General features: G+C 41.5%; 1 protein-coding gene across 5 annotated transcripts in view; it reads right to left on the reverse strand.

Moving 5' to 3' along the window:
* Positions 1-20,611, reverse strand: part of map3k22 (mitogen-activated protein kinase kinase kinase 22) — a 41,216-nt gene extending 20,605 nt beyond the window's left edge. For 2 of the 5 annotated variants that reach the window (XM_085468317.1, XM_085468312.1), the window contains exons 1-4: positions 20,178-20,611; positions 8,091-8,174; positions 6,069-6,113; positions 391-500 (exon numbers count right to left, since the gene is read on the reverse strand). In XM_085468317.1, the coding sequence (XP_085324443.1) occupies positions 391-500; positions 6,069-6,113; positions 8,091-8,109 (174 nt within the window). In that variant the 5' untranslated portion in view covers positions 8,110-8,174; positions 20,178-20,611. Of the gene's footprint in view, positions 1-390; positions 501-6,068; positions 6,114-8,090; positions 8,175-9,180; positions 9,551-9,598; positions 9,924-12,583; positions 13,268-20,177 lie in introns of those variants that run through there. The other 3 variants (XM_085468315.1, XM_085468313.1, XM_085468314.1) reach the window with 3 other exon arrangements.
* Between the last annotated feature and the right edge of the window lie 1,596 nt (positions 20,612-22,207).

Raw genomic sequence — 22,207 nt, forward strand, 5'->3', positions numbered from 1 at the left:
TGCTGCTTTTTTGTTTCATCATCTCCAAAACTAGATCACAACCTTCAAACTCCAGTGAATAAAATAAAAAAAGGAAGCAGGGCTGAGGTATTGAGTAAAAACAGAGTGACAGATAAGGTTAAAGTAGTGTAACTAAGCAGGATGTGTGGCAGCTTTAAACCAAAGAAATACTGCAGCATTATACATCCTCTCAGCTCTTTAACTAAAATATGGCTAAGCAAACTGATTCCCATACTACACAGGCAACAGAGCAATCAAAATAAAAACAAAAAAATTGATATTTAGACACATTTTACAGCCAATTTTAAAAGTTCTTATAGATTCAAATCAGCACTTCAACAATTTTGAATGTATAAAAGGAGAAACAGCACATGTGGATGCGACGAGTACCTGTTTGTAGAGTAAGGTTCGGTTCTTGGGCTTGTGGCTGTTGTGCTGGGTGTAACAACGGCCCAAGGCTGCTAAGTCCTTCATGATGGAGTTAAGTGCCTCCTCGTCGTCTAAGGAAGAAAGAAGAAATGTGTCAGCTACACTCTGCGCTTAAATGTAGGAAGTACAGCAGAAATACCTTATCTGTTTCAAATGACCTCACTTTATTGGTGACTTTACTGGCCACACACGAGTGCTCTTTGACATTTAGCATGACCTTAGTTTTTAGTTTGTACCGGCTCAGAAGAGCCAGTGAGGCAACATCTGGCATGCCTCTTCCTGTTTTCATGTGTGAGTTTCCATTAATGGAGAAGAATCTAGTTTATGTTCGGTACATACCTAATAAGGGTAGAATTATCTCTCTATAAAACAAACAAACAAACAAAAATATTGACTAATATTTCTCTGAGATATGTGTGACTCAAGTCTTTCGCTTTGATGATATGGGTAAACATAACAATGCAGGCCATTCTTTAATGCTATACTTAAGCATAGAAAAGCCACAAAAGATAAAGTTGTTTTAATAATGGAACACGTGTATGGGCTTCATGCACGCCTGTCAAAAAGGGCGACGTGGTCACCTGCAGCTTGTTTATTAAGCAGTCTAATACATATATATCAGTGGAGATATTTCAGGAGCATAATTCAGATAAAGGCTGCCTTTCTTCAGTTACAAATGTTATAAAAAAGCGACTGCGCGGTAAAAGAGAAAGTCGAAAACGTTTCAATATGAAATATTTTGGGACTAAAGTGCCACATCCGTTTGTGTCATTAAAATAACCTTTAAGGTATTAAAGCCAACAATTCTCAGTTTTCTACTCCTCACTTCACCTTTTTTGATGTGCTCACAAAAAAGGGCATCCGGTCATCTTTTACCATTAAAAGCCTTTAATGGAATCCGAGTTGGGTGATTACAGTATAAGAAAGAGGTCGCTGACCTCAGCTTCTTCCTGTCTCTCAGATATATCCAAGGTCTAGTCATGATAATAATTTTTAAAAAATGCACACGCAGGCACACACACACACCTGTGCTGGGTGTGTGCAGTGCAATACAAACAGCACCTGCAGGAAAAACCGCATTCTTTAATAGAATAGATGTCTATATGTGTGTGTAAAAGACCACAGGGAATGAAAGCTAGAGTCATAGTAACACACGGAGCAGATGGGGTCTGGGATGGCATTTGATCTTGCTCCTACTGTACGGCTCTTGTGGCCAGCTGTTCTCAGACAGTAGGCCAGTACACCAGGTTCACTCAGAGGTCAGGATGCACTCATGCATAAACATCAGTTTACACGTCACTGTCAGACTACCTTTCGTTTTTCCTCTCATACCGAGCGCTCTGTAACTCTTATTCAAATTGGTATACCTTACTGTACGGTAAATTTTCTCATGGTTCATATTACATGAGTACAAAGCAACAGCCATTAATACTAATGGCACCTTTAATGACATGCTATCTTTCCCAACATATACGGGCCTATTTATTTCTCCTATGGCTTGTAGTGTCAGTTATGAAGCGTGACAGACCAACTCTACTGACTAATGCTGGTTTTGTGGTGCTGCAGTTGTATCTATTTGCATAGGTAGTTGCTCACAGAGACTAACCAATAAAACCTACACAAACCCCAATGGCACGAAGCTCGCCTACTGACTCCTGGACAAGTGGGAGAGAACAGGGAAGATGTATCGACCAACCAGCCCTTTAAAATGAAACAAGGTAACAGTAGTGGGATATTATTAAAATGCAAACCAAGTAGACAAGATATTCAAACTGGGCTCATTGACGCTAAACACGCAGCTAGCTAATTTTAGCTAATGTTAGCCAGGAAAAGCTAATGGTGAAAACAGATGACACAGTCTGTATCAACCAAATATCAGAGTTAAGAATGTATTAAAAGTGTGTTTTATCTCTTTTTTTTTTTTTATTTTCTCTCAACTTGACTATTTTCTTCCATCTCTTTACCCTAGCTCATAGGTGTCAAACTCTGGCCCGCGGGCCAAATGTAATTAGGCTGCGGGCCAAATTTGGCCCGCGGGCCATACCATACCAAATTACTATCAGAGCTGGCCTACTGGTATTATACAGCTAATATATATATTGTTTAGTATTAAGCTTTGCTTGTTCCATATTCAGTTTTTTAGCAAAATGTGTTTGAGTCCATAAGAAAAGATTCATTCTTATATCTGGAGGAATAAATATATTTCAATAAATATTAAAGTTAGTCCACGAATTTGTTCCAGTTTTGAATTTTGGCCCACTGTGTATTTGAGTTTGACACCCCTGCCCTAGCTGGTCTGAAAAGATGGCTGCCGCTCCCGGAGCCTGGTTCTGCTAGAGGTTTCTTCCCGCTAAAAGAGAGGGTTTTTTTTATTCCCACTGTTGCTTGCTCACAGGACGTCAAGGGTCTTTACCTTATAATCTAAAGCGCCTTAAGACAGCTGTTGTTGTGATTAGGCGCTATGTAAACAAAACTGACCTGAATTTAAAGTATTCTTCATTTCAACCAGAGCTCATTTGCTCCAGCAGCTCTCTCATTATCCACTTATGTTTACCCCTAGTCCATCATCTGCCACTTAGTTGCATTAAGTTTCAGCGGACACTTCCAAATTAGCTATATGAGCGAAGTGTGAATGACATGTTTCTCTTCTTTGCTGTGTGGTCCAGTCCCTCCACTTAAAAAGAAACTAAATAATGTCAACTGATAAGAAAAATTCCACCTACAAAAAAAACTGCGCCCACAGAGCAAACAACAACAACAGTATAAGAAGTACTCTTGCATGGTCCAGACTGCACATTGGATCGCGTAGTGTCTGAAAGCACTAAAATGACTGCAAAGTCAGTATATCCAACAGGAAATCAGGCAAAAATATATATTCCTTTATGTTCTAACAACTTTATGAATACCTGTGTGGGTGAATTTATTTATTTATTTATTTTTTGAGAAAAGGACAGTAACTATGAGGCAGCTGAGTCATTTCTGGTAGTTTTCTCCCTTAAGGAGATTCTAGAGATAAGACAGATGAAATAACACCTATTTATGTAAATAACCTTGTAAAACAACACAATGTGTCCTGCCACCATCACACAAACGCACGCAAAGTGCTGTAAACTGCCCTGAGAAGACGATAGGAGACCCGGGTACTTATGACGTATGCTGTCAGCAGCGGTGGCTGACTAACCGTTCGACCAGGCATGTCCTCTCGGAACAGGAAGGAACTGAATCACTGTCTTAAGTTCTGAACGCGGAGCTGTGCTAACCATGTTGTTCCACATCAGGATATTCATGTATTTTTTGACTGACTCACAAGGGAAAAAACTCTGAATATGACAAAAAAATAAATTAAGCATGCAAAAATATTTATTTTTCCTTCTGTAGTGACAGGATTTTACATGAGAGCAAGGCTGCAGCTCGTGATAATGTTTTCCATTATCAATTAATTTGCTGAATAAGCTAATTTTTGCACAAAATCCCTCAAATCCAACAATATTCTGTTAAAATAGAGAAAATGAGTCACAATACATAAATAAATATGTAAACTGTTAAATATCCAAATACTAATCTCACAATCTAACTCTTGCAAATATTACCTCTGTCATTGTTTCTCATTTGCACTGCTTCTCTCTTGTGAAATCTGCTGTTTGAGTCCAGCCTCTACAGGCTTACAGCTCCAGACTACCCTGTGCACTTGCAGTCAAGGATACAAAACAAACAGAGGCCAGCATGTGTATGTGTATGTGTGTGTGTGTGTGTGCGCATATGTGTGTGTGTTTGTGCTCTCTGTAGCCTATGGATAATAGCGGAGAAACGAGTGTGAGAGGGTTCATTGGAACAGGGGTGGGGGCAGTGAGAGCATGTGAGAAATGTGTGGTGGTGCACAGAGCTGGCTCTGATGGCTGCCTATAAGTGAAGTTATTACATCACTCCCAACTGATCCACGGCCACTGCCAGGCTGAGGCCAGCCAAGGCTAACCACCAGCACAGTGGAAAGCAACTGCCACATACACCAAACACACATCACCGCCAGAAGTAGCCTCAGTGACTGCTTCAGGAACCCCATGGCAACGTGTGACCCAGAATAGTTGCAAATGTTTTGAGAAGAGGAGGGGAGGGTTGATAAATTGGGCTACCTTCAGCTCCCCCCCATCTGCTCTCATTGTGTGTTGCGCAAAATGTGACACGCATAAGAAAAAGGGGGAATTCCAGGAAGCCGGGCAGAGTGAGCAACATTACACAATGTCGACCGGTTGCTGCCCATTGCATCATCGCCCAGCATCTTTCGTCTCGTCACGGGCTAACTCTGGGAACTGCGAAAGTGGCAGTGGACGAAATAAAGCAAGAACTTTGCTTCAGGATGGGTGACAATAAAAAGGAGACGTCTTCTCGTAACTGCTGCTCGAGCTGAGTGTTTTATGAAAGCAGAGCAGAAGCTGGGAGATGAAGGTAGAGCGAGACAACTCCCCCAAACCCTAAAGTTGCTTACAAAATAGAACAAGCTACGAGAGGATACGACTTCTGCAAGCCAAAAGTATTTAAGGACCAGCGAGGCAGAGCGTCTGTGTGCGTGTGTGTGAGAGTGAGAGATGCAGGCTGCCTGAATGAAGACATTGAGGGGATTTCCTGGTGCCGAGAGACGCATCATGCCAAAGGCGTCCGGCAGGATTAGCGGCTGGAGCCAAACGTGTCCTCACTCTGACGCACAACAAGCACACAAGCACATGCACACACACACAAGTCAGCCATAACAAGCAAGGCGGGCTTCCCAGCTCTCACCTCGCTGTTTATCGAAACCGTGGCAGATATAATTGGACACCTAATGGATGTAATGTTTAAACCTCAGAAGTTAATCTTTCACCAAGAATAATGACCCTGATGTAATGTAGGTGGGTGTGCAACAGTGGTTGTGCAATTAATGTTTGTACAAGGTCTGTGCTAAAGGCTTTTCACTGGACAATGTTTGCAAATATGCCCATTCAGTATCTGCAGGCCGTGGCATTCCTCTCTCAGCCTGCGTCAGCTTGGCTTAGCCGTGTCACCACTACTGTTACAGATCTGGAAAGATCTGTTAAGCAATTATTTGAGGAGAGCTATTAATAGCAGTCTAATGTGTGTTGAATATGGGGAGTAGTTTTTAGCATTATGTACATTTTGCAAAATTCAGAATTTCAGAGTTCTTTTTTTTCAAAGCTCACAATCAGCTAGGAAATTTGCTGCAGCTCTATTTACTGAACTCTCGACAGAGCTGAAAGACTTCATACGAAGCCACGCTAAAATAAGAGACGCACACCGTCTAAAAGAGCAGGAAAAAATCTACAGGAGAATTCCATAACGCCAGAGGGTAGAGGTTGCATCGCACAATTCCTGCTCCCGTTTCCAAAACTTAAATCATCTTTATAACACCTGGATCAGGAAACGCTTCCAGCCATTCGCGTTGTTGCACTGATGCATGGACACGCCAAGCCCAATGCCAAGAACAACCACATGCAGCAACATTTATGTCAGGTGGAAAACCTTACGTAACACACTGACGTGACTGTGGGGCTGATTTCTTCTTTTGTCCAGAAAGCATTACATACATTTACAGAACAGGCCTAGTATGTCATACAATTCCTGTAGCTCCATCAAGGCTGGGTGTTTACCTTGTGAGTTTCTGTGCTGTCCAGATCCATTTTGGAGACCGTCATCTGTGGGAAAAAAAAAACATCATCATTTTGGATCACAGTGAAAGCAGGTCCAAAATAAAACAATTGACAGCATATGCTGGCTGCTGATACTTTGAGTTCAGAGAATCTACTGTTGAGAAACAACAACATGCAGTGCTGTGAAAAGCATTCATCCCCATCCACATTTTTTGCATATTTGTCACACTTATGTGTAAATGCAAATTAAAAAAAAATAAATTTTTAAATGATGATTTCATTTTTTGGGGGAAAAAAACCCTATAACCCCAAAAGAACCCGTGTGACAAAAGTGAAGTAAGCTAAAAGATCTTGAGCTAAAGAACCAGCTGAGTAACAACGTCATGGACATCTGTCAGTCTGTTAAGTGTTACAAAGCCATTTCTAAGGCTTTGGGATTCCAGTGAACCACGGTGAGAGCCATTATCCACAAATGAAGAAAACTTGGCACAGTGGTGAGTGGCCAACCTACCAAATTACTCCCCAGAGCAGATCAATGACTCATCCAGGTTGTCATAAAACAATTCAGAACAACATCTAAGGAACTGAAAGCCTCGCATCAGTTAAGGTCAAAGTTCAGGATTCAACAACAAGAAAGACAATGGGCAAAAATGGCCTCCATGGGAGAGTTCAAAGGAAAAAAACACTGCTGACCAAAGAACATCAAGCCAACAGTCAAACATAATGATGGTAGTGCGATGGTCTGTGGCTGCTTTGCTGCGTCAGGACCTGGACGACTTGTCGTAATTGATGGAACCATGAATTCGTCTCTCTACCAGAAAATCCTGAACGAGACTGTCGGGCGATCAGTTTGTGTTCTAAAGCTCAAGTTGGGTTATGCAGAAGGACAATGATCCAAAAAACACCAGCAAGTCCACCTCTGAATGACGCAAAAAAAAACAATAAAAAAAAAAACAATAAAAAACCAGCATAAAGGTTTTGGAGTGGCCTAGTCAAAGTCCAGACTCAAATTTGATTGCAATGCTTTTGCTGAACCTTAATTTCTCCCCCATAATGATAGCATTTGAAAACCTCCTGTAATGTGTTTTGAGACCTCAATGTGTGTCAAAAAGGATGTGGTGTGACAACCACCAGATCAGGGTTTTTTTCCAAGGGTAGCCCTAGTAAGCTGCATAGGCAGAGATCACCCTCACTAACTTCTAATGCACATCCAAGCATTTTGTTCTGGAAGCAGGAACCCAAGAATAGTGGGCCAAAGTTCCTCCTCTATGATGTAAAACACTTCATTCCAGTTATCGCAAACACTTGATTGCAGTTCTTGCTGCCAAGGGTGGCACAAACACTCCTCAGGTTGTGGGGACAATTACTTTTTCCACACAGGGTCAGATAGGTTTGGATGACTTATTTCCCTTAGTAAATAAAATGGTCATTTCATTTCTTCATTAACTGCATGTTGTATTTATTCATGTCTAATATTATTTACATGAAATTTACTTTGTCTGAAACATGCGATTGTGACAAATATGCAAAATAACTAAAAAAAATCAGGAAGGGTGCGGATACTTTTTTACAGCACTGCGTCCACAGCTAGCAATTTTTTTTTTTGCATAATTTAGGCATGCATGAGTGCATTCAGAGACATTCTTATACAGTTTATTTTGCAGGAGATAAATAAACACAGTACACTAGAAACATGCACACTGTTGTTAAAGGTTTTAAGGCGTTATTTTTCTCTTCTACAACCTTCAAGTTGCCAAAATCAAGACTTCATGTCTGAGGAAAGGTTTAAAAATGAGGAACAACAGAAAAAAAAAAAACAATGCAAAATCTGAAAATAACTGTCTTTTCTTTCCCTCTTTTTTTTTATTTTTTTTTTTAACACTGTGCTTTTACATGTGTTGTTTTTCTCTGCACTGTTCCTGCCAGAGGAAGAGCGAGAGGTGTGTATATTCCCAGTAAGCAAGCATGTTTCTGTACGTACACAGTGCAGCCTAAAGCAACTCGCTTTCAAACGCTACTCACCCATGTTTACTGTCATCATCAGGAAGTGGCCCTGTTGAACTAGAGCACGGAGCTCAACTTCTCTCTGCTGCTGAAGACTTCACCCTGAGAGTGAGGCAAAAAAAAACAACAAGGTTTCAACATCCAAGAACTGTGCCATTTTCTTTCAGCGAGGCGAGCATTATTTCTGAGAGTGCACAAAAACAAAGACAAAACAGGACGCAGGTGGTAGTATCAACACAGCGCGTTATTTTTCCACAACGGTGTGACTGCTTGTGTTTTTTATTTGTTCTTTTTTTTAATTTTTTTTTTATTTAAACTAGTCTCCTGAGATTGACATATCCTCTACTCTGAAAAATAGCATGAAAGCCATTAGTCATAGTCCCGTGAATGCCCCCGGTGTGTGTTTACTGCCACCACAAAAACCGCAAGACGGCATCAGTGAAGGCGGGCGTGGGGGTTTGCCCGAACACCTGCCGCAAGTAAAGACCATGAGAATTTCCAAAACAAAGTAGCGGAGAATCTGTACTCGCATCCGTATTTTGTGTTGCAGTCAGCACAGTGAGTGAAAATGCATGCTTATGGTAGATCTCAAGCCAAATACATCCATCTCACAGTATTCGTGCATCACCACTTCATGCTTACGGCCACTGAAGCGTTCCCCTTAAACAGGCCAACGTGCACATATTTCTCACGCAAAGACTGCAGGAAGCATTTGTTTGTTCTTTGAATGCAGTCTATGCAACAACAACAAAAAAAAAAGAGGAACAAGAACTAGTGCCTCAGCTGCTCCAAACGGTGTTGTGGTATTTGAATATTTGCAGTGGTTGGGACTTCAGTGTGTTCCCCATTACAGCATCAATCACAGAGCCATAGAAGGTATTGTGCACACTTCAGAAATCCAAAAAAGGTCAAGACCTTTTTAAACCTATGTTTACATCCATTTAAAGACAGCTTGAAGCAGCTTGAAGAAAAGCAATTGAGCTCAAACGTAACGCGATATTATTTTTAGTAAATGCTAAAATACACTTCTAGCTATGAGTGATTGCTAGCTACATGGGAAATTCAATCTTAATTGAAGCTCAGATTGCTAATGTTAGCCACATATTACCTAGCAGCTCTGGGTATTTAGATGAAGCAAAACTACATTTTAGTTACACAAGTTCTTCTTGCAGTAGAGGGTTAAAAGGTTCTTTTGGCTGAGCAATCAGAGGCCTAGCTGCTAATGGCTGCTCGTTGCTACACACAGACAACACAAAAATCACAGCTACTGTTGTCAGTGGCTACAGTCTGACACTAGCAGAGTCACCGGTGACACACTTGATGTCAGTTTTGGCTAAAATCCCTGAGTAATGCTGCTCTAATTCCTTGCCGTAAACTCCGCAATCGCATGGTTAACTGGACGGTCCAGCTCAAAGTCAGAACACCACAGTGAAGAGAAGAGCTAATACAGAAAACAAAATAGCAAACGCAAGCCACAAAAGGAAATTAAAACACAAAAGAAATCCAGTTTGTGTGTTTTCACCTACGCCAAAGTCTGTGTTACCCCACTGAGCCCAGATAAATGCTCCGGCGTGCCTGCAGAGACACAAACACTTTCTCTTTGTGTCAGCCAGAAAACTTTTCATAAAAGCAATAAAAAGCGGCCACTGGAGCAATTTACAGCCTGAGGGGTAGAGTCACAGAGTGCCAACAGAGTTTGAACAAGGGAACAGACAGGGTACTGCTGTCAGTGCACTGGCATCACACGAGCTAAAAAGCTGGAAAGCTGAAACTTAAAGGAAATGTGGAAGAGCAAGGGTGCTCTAAATGTGTCGTGATACCAGCGTTAAATTTGGCTGAATTCACCGGATAATACGATTGCAAAGAACTAATATATTCAGTCAGTGTGTTCGGTACATCTGGTGTAAAGACCAGGACGTTATTAGGAAAGGGAATACGAGCAAAGCTCCGCCTGTACGGTTCCGTTGACCACACATGAAAGAGACGATGAGCCACGAGACAGGTGGTCTCCTAACACCACGTCGCCCAGTCTGTTGATGCCACACACAAATGCACGCACGCACACAGGAACAGAACAGCCTCTGTTTTATGCCAGCAAGTCACCAGATGGGCCATCTGCTTCCCTCCTCTGCCCAGCATGATGCCAGGCTAGTGGTACCCACTGATCGCAAGCCCAGTTCTCCACACACTTCTTGGCAGGCGGGTAATGTGACAGCCCCGCTTGTTGAAGATCAAATGCTAATCGCCGCTCGCTCTTGTTGCTCAGCAGCCACGTGTCTTACGAGAGGGGACTGTCAAGTCTGTGCGCTAGATGGTCTATGAGGAAAAGCATGCATTGAGCCTGCAAATGCTCCAGAAGTGTCTGAAACACCGTGACGCACTCCACCGTCAAGATATGGAGGGAAAAGTCAGCAGTCAGGCAGGCTAATGTTTCACTGTTAGATACCTCTCCTTTGTCACTACATAAGAGAACGGCGCTTTATAGAGAAATAACAAAGGAGAGCTAAACTCTTCAACCGCACGCCTGTACACTAACCTTCTACAGGTCTATACATCACTCTCCAACTAAGTAACTAAGTGGGCCACATCTCTGAGGGAAACACCCTCCTAATTTAGACTAGAGAAAGTGGGAGGTCTGTCCTCCAGCTGCCTGATAGCCAAAGCAGCATGATCTCATATGTGACATCACTCTTGACATGGAGTCCCAGAGAAATCACCATTTCAGAGGTCAACCTCTAGATATTTTTTTTTCTTATTTGACAGGGTTGGGTGCTGGGTTTCCCCTCTCCAACAATCACAGAACAAGAAATTGATCCACAGACATCAGAAGAGGAAGTGATCAGTGATGAGATAAAGGAATGTTGTGGCAGTATACCTGTGGAAGATATGCAAAGCACCAGGCTATTCTGGTCCCTTTTATTCTTCCTGTAATATTTCTCATCATACGGTCATCTCAGTTCAGATTGAAGAATGGAAACAGGGAGAAAGAGACATCCAACGATAACACACACCGTTAAACCCAAATACCTCCACAGTTTCCGTTTTTTTTCCTTCAGTTCCAACAACGCTTGATATGAAACACGTGAAACTGCCTATGTTGTGCAAGTAATCAAAGTGACACCAGCTAATCCAGGCAAGATGTTACAGGCAGTGATGAATTACACATTCAAGTTTCAGGAGTCTGCTAAATGATTTCCAAATCATGTGGGAGTTATTGGAAGCCAACAGATCTGCAACAGTGGACAAAATACATCCAAGGTCCTGTTACAGTGTAGCAACAGTACTACCTGTTATAACAAAAGCAAAGGTCGTAATGGAGGTCGCTGTATCCAAAATAAGGTTAAAACAAACATCTTTTACTGTTAATGAAACCGCACAATGCATCGCAAGCCTGACATCATAATACCCGGTGGACTGTCTGAATTGCAACTCCCGCAGGAAGTGCAGGGTGATTAAGCGAGACGTGGCTATTTAGGTGACTTACGCTTTTTAAAAAAGGTCAGCAGCAGGGGTGTCCTGTCTGCTAAACGCTTGCCAAGATTGTGTTGTGGCCACCCCGCATGAGTCAGAGGGTTATGCTTGCTGATTCTGGGAAGTAAGACAATACCTTATGTCCTATTGCTCAATAAGCCCACTGAGGGATTTCTATGCAGGGACACAGTTGAGGACCTCTGGGTGGTGGAAGACACGTGTGGGTGGGAGAATGTCATTCTGTGTGGGGCCTAAGCGCTTTATCATAACCTTGGTTCCCCTTTCTTTGTCTCAGGAGAGTTATTGCTGAGAAGAGATCTAAGCCCTTTAGTGGAACAACAGGCTTAATGATTGTGTCCTACAGCACATGAAGAGGGTTTTTCCTGTCCTCCAGCACTAAATCTACGGTGTATTTCAAATAAAGGAAATTTCCCGTTGGATGTGAAGCCATTATTTATACGTCAAATTAGAGCTGGGCGATAGAACGATAAGTATCGCGATATAACTTTTACTCGATAGCTTAATTTCTCTATCGCGATAGACCTCGCCGCTCTTGTCCTCTTTAAAAAAAAAATTTAAAAAAAAAGGTCAGCCAATCCAAATTAAGTAGCGCAGAGCCGAACCAATCACAGCCGCAGCGTCACGTCGCGTGACTTGTTACGTATAGCACAAGTGCCAAGCCGCACGTGTGTTTGTTTGGGAAGCAGCCAGCGGGTAATGGAGCCAGCGCGTAATGGAGGAAATGAGTGTGCCGACTAGAAAAATCAACCGAGCGTGACCGAAGAGAAAACAGATGATGGTTCCAATGCCGGAGAGATTGTCGAACGGAAGAGCCATAGAAGTTCCGTAGTGTGACGGTATTTCGGCTATTTCAAGTCTGACAAAAAACAGAGTAGCGTGCACTGCAAATTGTGCCGAAAGCAAGTCTGGAAATACAATAAACTGGTGCATGCGTCACACTGTGCGCCACGTTATTGTTTCGGTGAAATGAATTTCTACAATACTGTTAATTCTACTCTCTGCAGTGTTTAAATGCTTACATATACACACAGTTACTGTCCGTCCACACATACGACTCGGTTCTGCTTCTATGCCCCAGCTTTGTTTACTTTTTCCCACCGAGGCTTCTAGACTTCTGATTGGCCAACATTTCTGCACGGTTAGGAATCTAGCGCCACCTGCTGCTTTGGCATGTTCATAGCAGCGTTTTCCTTCATTTCTGCCTTTATGTGTGGACGGGATTATTTTTTAAAACGGAAACGGAAAATCTCCGTTTTCAAAAATACCCGTGTACGTGTGGACGTAGCCTCAGTCTCTGACTGGAAGCGCTAATTCGTCATTCGGCTTTTGTCAGACTAAAGTAACTGTTAAAACTGTTTGAAAAGCTAAGCTATACAACAAGGAGAGATTGAGAATTTCCTTTTAGTTCTCAGTTTATTTGATATTGACAAAAGTTAGTCAGTTTTGTCTGTTCTTCTGTAAAACAAACTAAGATTTATTTTTAGAATTAATATTTTGTTTCTAAGTGGAATTGACAATTTAGTCTGTTTCGTTTGTTCTATTTTGAAACTTAAACGCTTTAGCGGCTGCCTTTTGTGTAGTTTGCAATATTTGCCTTTATTTATCTGAAAAAGTCTCATGTTCCTTAAGTACATCTACCCTGTTGAACTTATTATGGGAAATAAATATTTAAATAAAAACAAGCTGCTGATTATTTCACATTTTACTTGTGAGCAACGGCACATTTAAATCTTACAAATATAGTTATTTGGCTTATATCGTGATAGATCTAGTTATCGCCTGAAATGAAAAAAAACATATCGTGATATGAAAAAATCTCATATCGCCCAGCTCTACGTCAAATGCATGTTCAGTTAGAGACGCTGCACTAGAAGGTCAATGACTAAACTTATCTCTTTGCACAAATGAGTGCGATAGAAGGTTTATTAAGAGGGAAAATGTAGGGGGAAATCACCAAGTATGAACCTTACCAGTTGCTCATTTTGGGTCAAAAAGTTGTTTTTTTTAATAAATCTTGGTCATACCATATGACTATAAAACGAAGGATTATTATGGTGTGAAACCAAATGATCGGTGGCTAACTTAAGCCTAACTTAAGTGCTTAGCCAAGGAGCTTGTAGTCTCACATTCAGACCCACTGCTTCATATTGCACACGATTTTAAGCAACTAAGATGGAGACTGAAACGTTTACATCGACACTATAAAAAAGGACGTCCAAAGCAAGCAGATTTTATGCAGCACAACCATTTAAAAGTTTCATTTAAGCTGCAAAACCCAACAGCTTTCCCTTCATCCTACATAGGAATGCACTGATTGCGAAATTCTAGGCAAACACCGAAGCTTAAAAATAGAAATCTGGCCAACAGCCAACGTTGATATCGTCATCTTTGTTTATTCTACTTCAGTTATGCAATGGCTCACTTTGTTCCAGAAGAACCAATAGATTTTCATTGTATGAATGAATATCACTGTTCTAAAGTCATGCAGCCCTTTATCACACCATCTTGGAACATTCAACTTGGGGAAAACTGATGTAACGCAACAGGTAACAGATGATGTGCATGGTTAAAATGATCGGTTAACCACCGAAAGCTAGCATACCATTTTCAGCATGCAAGGTCAACATTATATCAATTTCCTGAAGTCAAATTTCTTAACACTGTCAGTTTCCAATGGTATAAAAGAGACATTACCAGCAAATGTCAGGCTTTATAAATCTGGAACCAATCAAGGTTTAGCATGTTTGCCGGGTCGAACGCTGGCTTGAAAGTTTAAACTTTCATTTCATCACTTCTGTTTGCGGCAATCTGAGAAGACGGTACAAATGTTGGGAGAAAGGCGTGTAACCAGAACCTAAAGAGGTGTATGAACTGGAGCTCAGTGTTTTATCTTCACTCAGTCCAGTGCTACCAATCAGATTCCAGCGTAAGATGATCTTCCTCATTGATAGTGATGGCTCTGTTAGCTAGGAGATAAGTAGATCTGCCCTCCATTATCATCAACCGCACAGCAGTGGCTAAAAATAGCCAAAAGAAAGAGTGGTTTCTCCTGCCATCCACAATGCATCCACTCCCTGGATCACCAGACCCCTACTCACCACCCGAGAGAAATCTGTACGATCTGTAAAGTAAGCTGTATTTTCCGTTACGAGGTGGCATGCTGTTACAAGCACATTGATTCATTGTGTTTCTCCACCCACAGGCAGTCATGCAGAGACAGCTCGTGGACTTAAACCCATTTCACGAGACAGAATGTCAAACAGCTGTGGTTCAGGAAGACTAAAGGAAGCGTTTCGGCTTTGCCAGCAAGCTGTTTATCCATGAAGAGCGTCTCGGTTCTGGGCATTTGATGCTCACAGAGGCTAAATAAGTGCGACAGTGAAGAATCCAAAAGCAAAGTGATAATTAAGTTCCAAGAGTCTCCCGAGTCATTTTTATTTAAAGTCTCTGCAACAAACTGCAAACTGGCCTCACTTCTGTTTATAGGGATAAACCATTACACATGGAAAAGAATGACACCTGCCTTGTGTAGCATTTTATATAACTGTGTACACACAAGCCTCAACATGTATGACTTAGTATGTAGACTTTCTGCTCTCTGGCCGCCTGTCCTTGCAGCTTCGGGCTCTGCTGCTGCTGACGGCATCGTCCTTACGGTCAAAAAAGCCGTGCAGACAAAGCTCAATCAGGACAACTTCCTCTTGGTTTCTGGAGCAGCGGGGGCCGGACCTTACTGCACTTTCACAGATAAAGTAAGCTGACCCAGACTAAGTCCTTCCACTTTGTCCATATATCTGCTTGTCGTAGGCTCACTTTACATTCGATCAGAGTCGTATTTTTGCCCCCCCGCGCAACTACATCGTGACAGAACATGTCCTAACATGTTGCAACTGTGTCCGAGATGAATGAAAAGAGGCTTAAATTTATCTATGCAAACTAGCAGCACGTAATGGTAATGCTACTCTTAGCAATGTGTGGCAAAGGAAGCACTACACACCCGTATTTGTCCAGCGTCAATCTGTGTTCTTTAAACATGACGTGTTAACACGAGCTGTGCAACAACTGTTATCTTGAAGTCGATTTACAGATTTTTCATGGATGTCTGGGTTTGGCTGGGTAAAGACAGAAAATAGTCTCAAAACCACTAAAGCATTTTTAGTCAATCTTTCCACTGAGGCTGTATATTTTTCCTTAAGCATGATCTCTTTGTATATTTGAATATATGCTGCTTTGGTTTGGATCTGCTTCCGAGTTCCTGCTGTGGAAATATGTTACTGCCACTATCAGGCTTTGCCGTAGAGTTGGCGAAATCCATGTGGCTTTTATTTCACTTTGCAAATACAGTACATAGAAATCAGGCCAATGCCCTTTTTTAGTCACACCAGACGACACAGTCTTTGTTTCATTCAACCTCAGACTGATTCATCAAAGCCTGAAACGCTTTTATGAGTCTTTTACTTTTGAATGATGTCTTTCACCAATCTACTAGAAAGACCTGGCAGAGCATGGTGACTTGCACTTCACAGCACCAACATGACCAACAAGTTCACTTAAACTTCTTTAGAAAGAGTCACAGTGTTGGTATTTAAACATTTTTATTATGAGCCTTAAATAAAAACTGCAGTGCTCCTGAAAACTTTCTCTCTGCTCTGCGCATCAAAGCCAGGATTTTGGCTTTCAAGTGAATCTGACAGACATGGACTCAGCTCAGATTTTATGGGGAGTCTATTAAAGAGTGATGGAAATCAAAAGGACAAAACTATAGCCGAAGCTCAATTCCACATTTTTAAACTGCACCTTTCCATTAACTGAACTGAAAAAGGTTTTCTTTGTCTTCTCTTTTGGTCCATCAGTCTTCACACAGTATCCATGTCTTAGACTACAACCTTCGTCAAACTCTGACTTCATACATTCAAAGTTTAAATGTATATTATAAAAGCTGCCAAACCAAAGGTTGGTTTTTGTAGTCAAACCAGATTTTTGAGAAACACATCTGAAACTGATCTGTTTACATCTGGTGTTTATAGATTTAAACAGTGCTGCACAAAATACCCCTTATTTCTTTATATTTTGCTTTGAAGGCTTTCTTGTAATTTTTAAGTGGTCTTGAGCAACAGTTCTCCAGGCTTTCTGGAGGCCTTTTTAAAGTTTTTCTTTCGACATTGGTGCTTTTTCACAGATTTTCAGTCCAGTCCTTGTACTTGAAGATTTTTGTTTGTTTGTTACATCACTTAACGCTGACCTATGAATCACTCTGTATACATGCAGTATAACAGATAACTGAAAAACATTTTAAAATGGTATCTTCTGTTACTTTGTTACTACCAGCACACTGGAAAAACATAATTTGTTCCCCTTTCTTTAGCTGAATTCACAATAAAATGCCAAAGATAACACAGTGTGACAGGCGTAAAATAGTATTTTGGCACCAAGAAAATGATTCCAAATGAGTCATTTGCTGAAAACTTGGCATAATTCAGGATGTTGCGCAGTTTGTTCTTAAACATTTTTGACAAAACTGGACAACAAGAGGACAAAACAAGAAGCGGCAGAAGTAAAAACAATCTACAGCAGATGAACATGACCGGGAAGTCACGTCTTTAACAAATCCATCAAAGAACCTGACGCGTGACCTCAGAGATGCATCTGGACCTTGAGCAGATCCATCTACGGTTTGCTGAAGCCTCATCAGAAATGGCCTCAGTGGAAGACTGGCTGTTAAGAAACCATTCTTAAGGAAGGTAAACGGAGAGGAGAGGCTATGTTACACAAGAAATGGACTGAAAAATCAGTGGCAACAGGTCTGATGGAGTGATGAATCCAAATTTGAAAGCTCTGGTTCAAACTGTCAATATGTAGAGAGGGGGCCAGGACACAGGTACAACAGTGACTATTTACAGTACTTTTTTGCATGTTTGCGCATTTTAATAGATTGCTGCCCCGCCGCACTTTCATTGCAAAATATCAAGAAATTAGGGGTAGCTCAAGATTTTTGCACAGTACTGTACATACAGTATAAAAGAGTTGTATAGAAATAGGAACAAATAATGGAGTTATTGTCTATTAACTTTGCAGCACTGCACTTCACAAAATAGATTGCGATTCACTATGAAGACAGTTTGACTTTGCACTGTCTGCTCAGCTGTGACGCTACTCTGCAACATGTGCTGCAGGACTCACTGCAGAGTAGGGCTGTGCGATATGACCAAAATATCATATCCCGATAGAAGACATCTACTGTCCCGATAACGATATAAATCACAAAAATTTAACATTTTCTGTAAATTCTGTGAACCTCTGGCAGCTCGACTTGTGTGAAGTGTTTCCAGCTGGGCGTCGTGTACCTGGAGTCAAGTGTTTTAACCGATGCATGAAACGATACATTTTAGACATAAGTTGTAACGGCCGCCGTTTCTTTGTGAGTATTTATTACAAGGCGTGCTGCGGGGAAAAGCCTGTTCTAACGTTTGAGTCTAAGGTTTATTTTTTAGCACCTGACGGCTCTTTTTTGCTTTTCATCCATAAATAATCTACATACTCTTTCACGTGATTCAGTTTATTTTGAAAAGTCTCAACAGGATCTTGAGCTTTATTGTGAAAGGTTTATGTGGAAAATAAACAAGCGGACACGTGATGGTTTTACCGTCGTTGTTGCTACGCATAAAAACAGGCGCTTGTCCGTCCTTAGTGTGGTTATATTAAATATAAGAGAAAGAGATAACTTTAAGAAATGAATATAGCCACTACAGTGACCATCAAAACGATGAAAAAATGTTGCTGTAAACAGTTTATTTTGCGACACAACGAAACAAACGATAGCGTAAACTGATCCGATATGTATCGTTATATCGAACAGCCCTACTGTAGAGTATTACTGACACAGGATTCTGAGCAGCTCTGCTGGATAAACTATGTGATTGTCACGACAAGCATCAGTTTCTGCATTATGGTCTGCAAAGGGAAAAGTTGTCTTGTTAGAAACACCTAAGAAAATACCAATAAATCCCTGACAGGCCATTTTGCTCTCGATAGCACATGCATGAACACTCGGTGAAAACAACAGCAGCCATATTATCACAGCTGGTAATCAAGCAATATTAAAAAATATATTAAAAAAAACAAGGATTCAAGAGAAACCAATCCTCCCATCTCTCTGTACTCTGTCATCTCTCTCACAGTAATCTTTGAAAGGCCAGCTTTTCCTCAGTGGGCATCTGGAAAGCAGTGAAGCTCCCGTGAATTTAGCATATGATAGCACGGGTTTATGGTCATCGTGGAGCGGACAGCGTGGGGTAAAGGAGGCCGTGATGCTGAACTAATGACCGGCAAAGCCTCCCGTGTGACACTAAGAGGTGACACCATGATGTTAAAAGGAGTGAACATAACTTTCTCATAAGTAAACTGCAGGGGGGGTCTTAATATTAATAATAATACAATCTGCATGAGCAAACTCTGTTGCACATGACATACTCCCATGCAGTTCTCAAAGGTTTTTCAGATTAAATGGGACGCTGTGAAACTCTGCTTAACAGACTTTCTACCTGTTTTTTTCCTCCTCCCTGACCTTTGTCCTCATTAGTCCCATCAAAATGCAATTAATAACCCAGCACGTTTGTGTCTGGCACCATTCACTGTGGGATTCTGTCCTCTTATCAGCACAGTGGTTTGTTTTGCTAGAGGCACGCCAGCCATATCTGTGGGTGGTTTCCACTTGACAGTTTGACTCTCAGTTTAAGGCTATTCCTGAGCTCCAGGGCACGCCACAGCGATGATGAACTCATCCATCAGGGTGCCGCTCAGGCTCCTTCTCGTGAGTGCACTTCCAATTGATTTGATTTGATGAAGACGGTGGCCTCATTAGATCTAATTTAGCGCATCATCTCAGAGCTCTGCCATCTCTGGATGAAGCTCACCTGCATCCTCGTCGCTTTCTCACCGCCTCAGGAAGGCAGAAAAATCTCTTCGAAACCGAAAACAAAAGGACAGGAAACAAAAAAAAGTAACACACGAAGGACTTTTCAGGACAAGAACACTGAGGTTTCCTCTTTTCAAGAAAAACACCAGCTAAAGTAACCACAGTGAATCACAGAGGACTGGAAAACTGACAGCAGAGAGAGGGGAAGGACACGGGCTATGAATGACTCTACAATCACATATGATGGCACTGACTTTCCAGCAATCAGTCACATCTAAAGACATGCAATTTAGATGTCTTTAGATTCTGTGCTGTGCACTGGAAACGACCACTTAGCAAAAAGCAAACTTCCCCCCTCCCCACTATTTTCTTTTTGTTGCAACAGAAACAGTTTGTTGTGTCTTTAAAACTTTATCGTGTCTCTTTCCTTGTCCAAATCCAAATTCAGCATCATAACAGCCGCACTGAAATCACCTGAAAGCTCTCCAACTAACACTTTCCACTTGCAGGAAGGCCTACCTGTAAATGCACTGCACGTGATTTGTGTTACGAGCACTCACTTAAAAAGAACCCATAATAACATAATTAATATCTGCAAGTTTACTGTACTGTCGTGGAGTTTTATTTCCTATAAATGAGAAATAATAGTAACAAGCGGTGCTCCCAAATAAGGGGGAAAACCCCACAGTGGTTCTTACCTTGTTATCTGTGTGTGTCCATGATCCAGTTGCGGCTGCAGGATTTTTGAAAATGAACTGATTGTGGGCTGTAAGTTATCACAGACACGCGACAGGAAGAGCGGAAAAATCCTAACAGATGCGGAGAAAATCTTCCAAAAACAGTGAGCTGATATCCGGAAACTGCGCTCTGGACTAAGCGCAGAAATAACAACAAGAACAAGCTGCACTCAGGCGCAAAGATATTCTTCTTCTTTCAGAGGTGCATAAATCCAGAGTGGAGTGGACAGAGGGGAATAACCTGCAGTGGCCGATGTGTTTCAGAGTAAAGTTTTTTTTCTTCTTCTTCTTCGCCCTGCGCTTTGCTTGTCTCAACACACACTACGGAGAGGAGCGAGAGAGCCGAGTTTCACCCCGGAGCTGCGCCTCTGATGTCAGCAACAACGTGAGCTCCAGGAAGTGGTGACGCTGTCCGGTGGTGCGTTTCCACGGCAGCGGCTTCAAACCTCAGAGAGTACCGCCACACCGTGGACATCAGGGGCAAATACGTATTTTCCTGTGCTCCTACGCTCTGTGTCGCAAAGTTCAGGTGGACGGAGGTGCTGTGCTATACTGCAAATACTACTATCGATCCAATGCCAAGTAAACACATTTACAGTGATGATAGCAATCTCAATACTTTTAACTTATAAAGGCAGCTGACCTTACATTAATGCTGGGAGATACTGCAAGTTTTTGGTATTGATCTGATACCAACCTAACGTATAAAAGCAGCTTGTGTAGGGGAGGGCAGTGTTTATGACTCGTGAGATTAATCATCATCGATTTGCAAATTGAGACATTTTTAATTACCACTAAAACACTGAATTTTACATAGTTTTTAAATTTTGCCTGTCTCTAAAGCACTGTGGGTCCTCTTCTGTTGCTGTGTGTTGTTGCGCTATAACTGTGACATAATTAAAGCTACATGCTGAACTTAGACGATAGAAACAAAGTATCAATCCTACTGAGTCAGATACCAATACCAGCCTTGGTATTGATTCATACATGTAGTGAGCAATATGGTGGACATAGCAGGTTATGAAGTTGGCATTAGGCATAATCAGATTGGACAAACTTCAACCATCCCAACCAAAGGAAGACGAGCTAAAATCCAAATGTCATTGTTTTTTGGGGGAAGTATTTATGCTTTTTCCCTCCTGTTTGTTTCCTTTAATTAACTACAGTGTGTGATTTTAATTGTATCCGTATGTCGATACATAGCATGCGGTAGAAAGGACAAAAATCGTGACACAGCTGTTGATGGGTTGAGGATTGCCACTTTAAAGGTTATGCAAGATGAGCATTAGATATATGTCAAATTTTCATATCATGCTGCTCTGTCAGGACTCCACATCTGGTGTGCAGACAGGCCAGCAGTGTTTGTCTCATTGTATCCATACTAAGCTGTTAGAAGTCTTTTTTTCTATCCATCCAGACTTGGAAAACACTGATATTTGGGATGATATGAACTATTTCATATCCAGGTAAAAAATCCCACTGAGAATAAAACGCTCATTTTCAAGATCAATCTGGCAAAGGTTTGGTTTTGTTTTTTTTTTGTTTTTTTGGTGGTGGTGGGGCAGTGATCAGTTCTCCACACATGCCTGCTTCATCAGTGCAGCTGAAGTGTTTCTAACTCCCCTCACTTGATCTCAGTGGGTTGACAGTGCCTGTTGACTGTCATCATAGCTCCATTTGAGCATTTTAAATTGTCAGATAAAGAGCACGAACACTTGCATCTGCAAACACTGTGATACTATTTTACCATTAGCATGAATAATAATCTGTATCTTTTCCCTGCATGTCAGCTAATAGGAGCACACACACATGGCAGCACATTGCTAACTGTATTATAAGTATTACACCTCACTAAATGATCAAATGCTCTACTTAACCACACATCACTGACTATGTTTGCCTCTCATTTGATTGCTGAGCATTTGCATTGTGCATTTCATTTGTATCTTGGGGGGAAAAAGGCTACCTGTGTACCAAAAATTATTTACAAT

This window comes from Copadichromis virginalis, linkage group LG9 (assembly GCF_057382275.1).
Source record: "Copadichromis virginalis isolate Kocher_CV1m ecotype Utaka linkage group LG9, C_Virginalis_male_GT1.1, whole genome shotgun sequence".
In the NCBI taxonomy this organism is placed as follows: Eukaryota; Metazoa; Chordata; class Actinopteri; order Cichliformes; family Cichlidae; genus Copadichromis; species Copadichromis virginalis.